The sequence below is a fragment of the Camelina sativa genome, chromosome 12 (genome assembly GCF_000633955.1).
Source record: "Camelina sativa cultivar DH55 chromosome 12, Cs, whole genome shotgun sequence".
NCBI lineage: Eukaryota > Viridiplantae > Streptophyta > Magnoliopsida > Brassicales > Brassicaceae > Camelina > Camelina sativa.
Window position 1 is genome coordinate 30,319,703 of NC_025696.1, and position 9,145 is coordinate 30,328,847.

General features: G+C 35.4%; 2 protein-coding genes across 2 annotated transcripts; one reads left to right on the plus strand and one right to left on the minus strand.

Moving 5' to 3' along the window:
* On the plus strand, positions 3,111 to 4,226 carry LOC104732922 (expansin-A25-like). The gene is made up of 2 exons (XM_010452526.1): positions 3,111 to 3,303; positions 3,634 to 4,226. The coding sequence occupies exons 1-2, from the start codon at positions 3,111 to 3,113 to the stop codon at positions 4,224 to 4,226; spliced, it is 786 nt and encodes a 261-aa protein (XP_010450828.1).
* LOC104732923 (F-box protein At5g39250-like) lies at positions 6,926 to 8,482 on the minus strand. The gene is made up of 2 exons (XM_010452527.2): positions 8,314 to 8,482; positions 6,926 to 7,934 (listed from the first exon to the last, which is right to left on the minus strand). Exon 2 carries the CDS (start codon positions 7,923 to 7,925, stop codon positions 7,170 to 7,172), a length of 756 nt encoding a protein of 251 aa, XP_010450829.1. The 5' UTR covers positions 7,926 to 7,934; positions 8,314 to 8,482; the 3' UTR covers positions 6,926 to 7,169.

Genomic DNA, 9,145 nt, shown 5'->3' on the forward strand with positions numbered 1-9,145 from the left:
TAGCCAGTTGTGTGGCCTTTGTGGCGGGCTGTTTAGCCAGATGTGTGGCCTTTGTGGCGGACTGTTTAGCCAAATATGTGGTCTTTGTGGCGGGCTGTTTAACCAGATGTGTGGCCTTTTTGGCGGGCTGTTTAGCCAGAGTGCTTGTTTAGGCGGTCCTTCAGGACAAATGGTCTTTGTGACGGTCTTTCGGGACAGATGGTCTTTGTGACGGTCCTTCGGGACATATGGTCTTTGTGACGGTCCTTCGGGACAAATGGTCTTTGTGACGGTCCTGTTTAGGACAGATTGTTTGGTCTTTGTGACGGTCCTGTTTAGGACAGATTGTGTGGTCTTTCTGACGGTCCTGTTTAGGACAGATTGTTTGGTCTTTGTGACGGTCCTGTTTAGGACAAAGTGTTTGGTCTTTGTGACGGTCTTGTTTAGGGCATTTGTTTGGCCTTGTGGCATGTATATGATCCTTGTGCGGTCATGAGGTATTCCAGTGAGGGGATATGTGGTTGGTAGGACATTGTGATGTTTTACGCGAGCCATAGGAAGGAAACCTGGATAGGGGTAGGACTCAGACGTGTTCACAATTGTTTGCTCGCGACTCTTGGGGGACTTAGGTTCTCCTAGTACTGCCATATTCAGAGACTTTGTGGATTGGGAGTATGGTTAGTATATCGACTTCGGATGACGATCCGGGAGCGCGCTGTAGGGTGGCACTCCAAGAGACGAGTATTATATTTTCTTTATATATTATGGCATGCGGGTTTAGGCCCGATGAGGAGCCAACATTATGGCATGCAGACTTAGGTCTGATGAGGAGCCAATAAAAACTCAAGGTTTCGGCCTATGAGTAAAGGAAAGTCCAAAAGTCGAGAGCAAATAATGCATGGAGCGTGAGTCTAGCGCCTAGAGGTGACCTTCTGTAGATCGGTCGGAGGAGTGCGGGCCGTGGAGACGGTTACACGGGAGTCCTTGGCTGATGGTTGTACGAGATTCGAGGACGAATCTAGATTGGTGGGGGAGAATTGTAACATCCTTGAACCAAAATCCCGGTTTGGGGATTGCATCGGTCGACGCAGTAAGTGCATCGGTCGATGCAGGTTCAGTATTCTGCGTTTTGACTTAAGTTAAACGCTGCGTTTTGGGTTAGGGAAAACCCTTAACTCGAGTGTTTTGTCTCATTCGGCGAGTTTAGCCGCTTTTGAGAGAAACAACAGAGAGAAAGAGTGTTCTTGGTGTTCTTGGTGATTTCTGAGGATTAAAGGCTTTTTCTGGTGAGATCTGAGGCTTCGGACATTGTAGGAGGCTTCTATAAGTGTTTTCTTTCTTGATTGAGGTTCAGAATCTTCTTGGCAAAGGTAAGTGCATGACCATGGCTTATCTAAGCTAGAGTTCTCTTTAATTTTCTTGTTATGTGTTGATAGACTTGTTAGATGGTTATTTGGGACGTTAGGAAGCTTTCTTGTGGCTTGGGATCGAGTTTTGTGGTTGTATGAATGAAGATCCGGAGAGAAGCTTCGGGGGAAGACGATGCTCGGCATTGCATCGGTCGATGCATATCTTGCGTCGGTCGATGCAAGTGCGAGGACGGCGCGTAAAACCTAGGGTTTTCGTGTTATGTCGAGCATGCGTCTGTCGATGCAATGGGAGCATCGGTCGATGCATACCTTGCGTCGGTCGACGCAACCTCCAACTGGTGTCGGTCGATTCATTCTTGGTGTCGGTCGATGCAGTGTCCTGGTTTGTTATTGTTGATTATTGATTGATGGTTAGAGATGTCTCTATTGCTTGTGTGTATAGCCCAGTAGATGGGAGGATTGCCTTACTGAGTGTTTATAAAATACTCATGCATTGCAATTTGTGTTTGTGGTGCAGGTAAAGGCAAAGCGTGGTCGTGGAATCAGGGCAATGAAGAGGAGGATGTTCTAGTGGTTCGCTTGGTTGTCTGACTTCTGTTAGGTTGCTAGAGTTGAGTCCTAGAATATTGTTTAGGATTGATGGTCTCTGATTTATGCTGTTTGGATCATTAGTTTATGATTGTAATTAATACTGGTTATTATTTTATTGGTTATTGGATTATTGGATATTTATTGGTATTGTTATTTCCGCTGTTGGTTGTGACTGTGGTCGGGTCGTTTCATTTGTATTTAAGCTTCTCAACTAAATATCATGGGACTCTCGTATTCTCTTTTATCAAAAAGATTTGCATGCAGCATGGTTAACTCTTTAATGGTTATAATTAAGATAGACAACTTCCATTCCTGTTAGCTATTCAATTTCTTGAATATATATAACTCTAGAATTTAATTTAATTTTATTCTTCTTTTCTATTTGTATTTTCCTCAACCAACATTCTATCATTGATTTAACTATCTTTCATTCGATAGTGAACAAAACTCTGATCTTTTTCATATATAAAAAATTATTTCTCTAAAGACACACTTTCATGAATTTCTCTACAATATTAACCAAATCCCCAATCACTGTTGTAACTCTTCAAATTGTTGAGAAAATTCTAACGCCTAAATCATATGTTCATATATTTATGGTTTATCCTAAAAGGACGAAGCGAATCTTTGGTTTTACTTTTGATATCTTTTTATTTTTTGGTGGTGCATCTACTTACTTAAAGAATACATCAACGTGTTCTAAAATTCTTTAGATTTCTTATATAAATATTGAAATTGTTTGTAATATGAAAAAAGAATAAAAGACATAGAAGATGTTTCAAATTCCTCTTTAATTTTAAATATGTTTGCTTTAAATTTAGATATTTTTAATTTGGATTAACATATGACACTCTCTCTATTGTTGACGTGTGAATCATATAGAGAGAGTTGACCGTCTTTCATAGTATAGATTTTAAGTCAACATTTCATGACTTTTTACAACCTATTTACATCTTACATATACAAAGATGGCAACATTATCACTTCTCAGATGCCGATTGACTACATAAACTTCATTACAATAGGAAATATTGTAAAAGATATGACAAAAATCAGTTCTATTTCTCTAGTTATATATACCCAAACCCATATTGCTCCCATCAATATTCATCACAAATTAAAGTTAAAGTGAAAGGTTATCACAAAAGAGGATAATAAATTAATAATATCATGAAACTCTCAGAAAAAATTATTTATGTTGAATGTTTTATGATAATAACGGTGACGTGGTTCGTGTCCATGAGTCACGGTCAGATTAATGATGTAGCTGAAGCACCCGGCATCCCAACCAACGGACTCGACACTAATTGGTATGACGCACGAGCCACATTTTACGGTGATATCCATGGTGGAGACACTCAACGTAAGTTAAAATAATACTAATATACTGTCGAACTAATTATTAATCTGATGTTTTGCTTTTTAAAAAATATTGTATAGACTGTTTGAAATGCTAATTTTTGCATTTGCCATTGCATTTACGTTCATATATATATATATATATATATATATATTTAATATAATATAATTTGATCATGAAATATTTTTACAAAGGATAATGCAAAATACCAAAAATTGTATTCTTCCGTTTCCATTTTTGTTTGCATTTAAAATTGACCAAAGATAATTTAAAAAAAAAATATATACATAAAACTATATACAGGTACTCACTTTTTCTGAATACATGTAATAGATGGAGCTTGTGGATACACTGACAAACCAGTCTATGGTCTAGCCACGGTGGCATTGAGCACGGTGCTCTTCAACAACGGGTACACATGTGGGGCTTGTTACGAAGTCATGTGTGCGCCTAATCCACAAGGGTGTTTGCCCGGGGTCGTCAAGATCACAGCAACAAACTTATGTCCACCAGAATCCGCTTGGTGCAACCTACCAAACAAACACTTTGATCTCACTCAACCAATGTTCCTCAAGATCGCCCAGTACAAAACCGGGATTGTCCCGATTAAATACAGGCGTGTTCCTTGTTCTAGAACCGGAGGTATCAAGTTTGAAACCAAAAGAAACCCCAATTTCCTAATGATCTTGGCATACAACGTAGGAGGAGCCGGAGATATAACAGGTATGCAGGTCAAGGGAAGTAAGACCGGGTGGATAACAATGAGCAGAAATTGGGGACAAAATTGGTCCACTAATGCTGCTCTGACTGGTCAGAGTTTATCATTGATGGTTACGACGAGTGATGGGATTACTAAGGTTTTTACTAATGTGATGCCATCGAATTGGGGATTTGGACAGACTTATGATGGGAAAAGTAACTTTTAAGAAAAATGATAGTATGAATTGTTTTAAAAGTGGTGGCTTACAACCAACATGTGTATTAGTTACAATAATTAAAAAAAAAAAGAGATATTATTTATGTTAGTTCTAAACTTCTAATTCCTCCATTTGATAACTAGATAGAGGTGTGAAGATAAGAAAACCGATATGAACAAAACCAAAATCATTAAACTGAATCGAACCAAAATATGTTTCTAAACTGCTTCATTTCATTATTTTAATACAAAAAATCATTAAATACTAGTACTTTTAAATTATATGTTCTAAATATGTCATCTTATTATATAAAGCTTGGTTCTCAAAGTTAGTAACTCATCAGATCGTGACACGTGTTAGTTTTAACGATCAGAGATTAAAGTTAAAAACTCACCAGATCATGACACGTGTCAGTTTTATTGATTAAATATTCAAATTAGTAACTCATCAGATCGTGACACGTGATAGTTTTAACGATCAGAAATCACAGCTTTCAGACTTGATAAAACGATGCATAAGATAACTGTAATTTTATTATATTAAAAAAACTTTGTTAATCCTAAAAGGAAAAGGAACACCCCTCTATATAAGCAAATAGACGATGCCATATTTTTCACCAAACAAAATAATTTTGACTAGCTTTATTTTTCTTGGTAACCTTTTGTTTGATACTTCATCATTACTGAACAAGTCTTGAAGGCAATTTGTTTGTTGTGTAATTGATGCAACTATATATAAAGATTCCTAGATATTACCACATGTTTTCATTGTCGTTTCTTTGAATTTTGTTTTGTTTCTCAATTTCATAATGTAGACTACGCAATCTTTGACTTTAAAGTATTAACAAAGTTTCTTATGCATAATAACTAAGGTTTTTGGGATTAACAAATTACTCACAGTGTTATTATTATTTCTATTAATTTGCAGGACAGGTAGCATAAAAAAAGATGAATACACAAATGCAAGATAACAACAGAGATTATATAACATTAGATCAACTAAACAGAAAGCATTCTTATCGTCGAACGATTGTACGTCTTACCAGAAAGTGGGAAGCAAGAAATTTTTTTAAAAAAAAAATAATGAGCTCATTGGAATAAATTTCTCATAAGATAGAAATGGGATTAAGGAAAATATACAAAATTATTAATTCTCAAAAATGTAAATACTCACTGAGTCACTTCTATATAACACATAGATCGTCTCATATTATTCATCTAACAAAATAATTTATTCAAAAATATTGCTTTCAACTTTGTTCTATTGGTCAAACTTTTTTAATGAGAAGACAAATTTTCCTTATTTTTTAAAAGTAAAATATACACATACTTTCTACTTTTTCATTTTGGAATATGTAAGATTAATATGTTGACAAAAAAAATGGAAGATTAATATGTGCATCTTCTTTTCTAATACTGTATTTTAAAATTTATTGTAGTAGTTTTAGATTGTTTTATTTAATTTATATTTTCATCTTTGAATTACTTGAGATTCATATATTACCGTGCTTATAATTTTCTATTATCTCATTAATTATGTCAAATTAGTTTTCTTCTAATTTTTCAACCTTGATTGGTTGGTCATAGACCTTTTTTTTGTGCAAACATAATTGTTACCATTCGTTCAATCTCAAAAGGAGATAAAGAGGAGAATGCTATCAACCTAATGGTTGGATAAAATAGTCTAATCAAACACAAGCCTACAACAAACATAGATAGATTGGAAAAACATAAATCGTTGTTGACAGATCCATAGGAACTTGGAGACAGAGGCTACATCATGATGTGCCAAAGAAACATCCATGAAATACATTGGAAAATTTAACATTATTTACTATCAAAAGATTTTGTGACGTTGTAAAAACGTCTTTAGTTTTATTGGTTGCTGGAGCAAGCTACTTTGAGATAACTAAAAGATGTAAACATGTTCTCTCCACAAAGGAAGAGGACAGAGCCGATGTTCTCTCCATAGTGGAGGAGGTTGGACGCAAGGTTATTTCCCAAGAGAGGAAGGTGGGGAAGGTTGAACGCAAGGTTATCTCCCTGAGGGAGGAAGGCGGAGCAAAGGTTCTCTCCATGGTGGAGGAGGTTGGACGCAAGGTTCTCTCCATAAGGGAGGAGGGCAGAACCAAGGTTCTCTCCATAGTTAGTCATACACTAATGCGATATCATTTATTTTTTATTCAAAGTTTTTTGAGCCAACAATTTTAGTGATTAAAAAAACTATGCAAAAGTGAAAGTAAAGAGACATATAATAGTTGGCTTAATTTGTTCAAAAAATATATTTGTAACATACAATATACCTAGGTGTAAAAAATACACTTTAAATAGTAACATACATAAAAGATTTGTGTATGGATATAAATCATTTATTATAGCCAAAAAAAAGTTTACAAATAATATACAATAAATTTTCATATATTTTTATTAAATTTAATTTTATTTACAAAATTTGAACTTGCACAATGAACAGGTCCTTTTCTAGTGGTCATATAAAATAACAATAAATCAATGTTTGATTCTTTTTTAAGTTTTTAACTTTTTATCATCAAAAACTCGAACTTAAATAAACAAAAATTGCAATCAACCGAATTGAAACCAAACTGAATTACAAATAGTATATGGATATCATATAATAAATACCAAACCGAAAAGAAAAAAAAAGTCGAACTTACAAACTATACAGTTTTGAGTCTTTTTGACATGGCATTTCGCTTTCTAGTATGGTTGAAATTATTCAGTTTTCTATTTCATTTGTTCGGTAAGTAAGAACACTTGAGTTAATTGAATTACAGCAAATGAAAAAACCAAAACTAAATAATGAAAAGAGAAACAAAAAATATAAAACTACTATAAAAGAAAAATTAACATATGCAGTAGAAAGAATAGTACTTGGCGTAAACGATGTTTGTGTCATTGTGTGTAACAGACCTGAGAGTGTTTAAGCTTGTATTCACTTCCAATCAAGCATGTCAAGAAGCCACAAAACCTCATCTTTAGTGTCGGCAACATCATTGAAATCCAACTGAATCCCGAAAACGTCGAGTAAGCCATCATTCATATCCTCGACATCCATGAAAAGCAAAGAGATCCATGCTCGAATACCGGATATAAAAGGGTAATAAGGAGATAAGTCTAGATACTCAAAGGCAAGCGCTCGGTACGATGAACGGTCTATATAATCAAAGACAGATCGGTTGATGATCCGAGCAACCTTACTCGAATCATTCCTTGCCACAAGCAAAGAGACACTAACAGACTGGTTTAACGGAATAGTGAATCTTGGCTCAGCGGGAACAACCATCTTGTAGTCAGGTCTCCCTAGGTGAGTTCTAAGAACATTGCTGATCCCTGATGGTAACGTTTTCATCCCACTATCCAAAGCCACGCCAGGTATTAACCCTGAGAAAACAAGTTTATCTTCCGACCAAATGTCGATAAAGAACTCCAAGTTCTCGAAGGAGAGCCTCGGAGGAGGGAGGGAGCGGTTCACCCGCCGCTTACTAAACATCTGATACATCTTGTAGTATGTCTCAGCAGGAGGCTTATGCCGTTTACAAACCGAAGGCCATCTCTTTGCACATTGACATTTCCAATAAAAATCGTCACTTGCTATATCTCTCCATTGTTTGCTTACACCCATACAAGCCGCGAGATCTTCGCCTTCTAGCAATGGGAACACATTCTTCAATATTTCTTCACATAACATCTTCAACAACTGTACACACAATTACTGAAATCAGAAACAGAGCATATGGGGGACTTATTAATTGTAACCAAAGATCTCTTTTTTTTTTAAACTTCGTATTTAGAAACCCAATTGCTAAAGATTCACAATTTCTTCAATGATTTAAGAAGAAACAATCAAAATTCATCATTTTTATGATTGAACAAAGCTAAGGGCGAGTAAGATCCATTACAGAAGAAACAACAATTTTGAAACACAGCAGAGCAGTATAAATCGATCAAATCGGAACTGTAAACAATACAGAGTAACGAAAATCACGATTTTAATAAAACAGAACACGATCATCGTCGAAACCAAATCAGAAGGATGAAGATTTCACTATCATCAAACGATACGAAAATGAACTAACCTTTTTTTTGTTTTGTTTTACATGATCTGGAGACGATGAACTGGATTAGATAAAGTAGGATTTGACAAGCAAATTGAAGAAAACTTTCATATGTGAAAATTTTCTCAGAAATTAGGGGAAGAAGAAGCCATCATCGTGTTCGGTAGGATGATACGGGGGATCAGAGGAGAGAAATGATGATTTAAGAATAAGATAATAATTAACAAGTAATAAACAGGCCTGAAGCCCAATATATAACTAGCCCATAGAGGAGCCCAATAACATTATTTTAATTCTCATTTCTTTTCGTGTTGTTGCATAGGCCTATTGTTGCATACGATAGAGAAGAGACGTAATGGACTTGATTAAATAAAATTGGGGATAAGCAGTGTGGTGTGGTATTCCTTCGAAGAAAAAATTTACTCTGTACTTAGATGGATCATAAAAAGGAAAAATTAGATGGATCTTTGGGCAAAGGGGAAAAACAATGAATTTTGGAAGGTTAAAAAACAAAACCAAAACACCATATCAGTAACGAAAAACTTTAAAAGATTAATTCAAATTAATCGTCTAGAAACTGGACTGCTTTTTATTTACTTTCATAAACTATAGTTTTTTATGCAATGGACCAAAAAATACAGAAGAAAACCACTCCAGGCCAACTAAAGACCAATGTTACATTAAAATAAATTAAATACGTAACGGTTTATTGTCCTCTCAAAATTAGAGTGGACGAAAACGCTGACAGATTAGTCCACACTAACCATAACATCCATTCGAAACCTAAAGTCTATTCGTTTTTTATTATGGTCATGAAATTTTTTTAATGCATACCCCCCCCCCCCCCCCCCCC

Coding starts and splice junctions, on each gene's coding strand:
- LOC104732922 (XM_010452526.1), top strand. CDS start 3,111: ATGAAACTCTCAGAAAAAATTATTTATGTTGAATGTTTTATGATAATA. Junction 3,304..3,633: donor CCATGGTGGAGACACTCAAC/GTAAGTTAAAAT, acceptor TACATGTAATAG/ATGGAGCTTGTGGATACACT.
- LOC104732923 (XM_010452527.2), bottom strand. CDS start 7,925: ATGTTATGTGAAGAAATATTGAAGAATGTGTTCCCATTGCTAGAAGGC.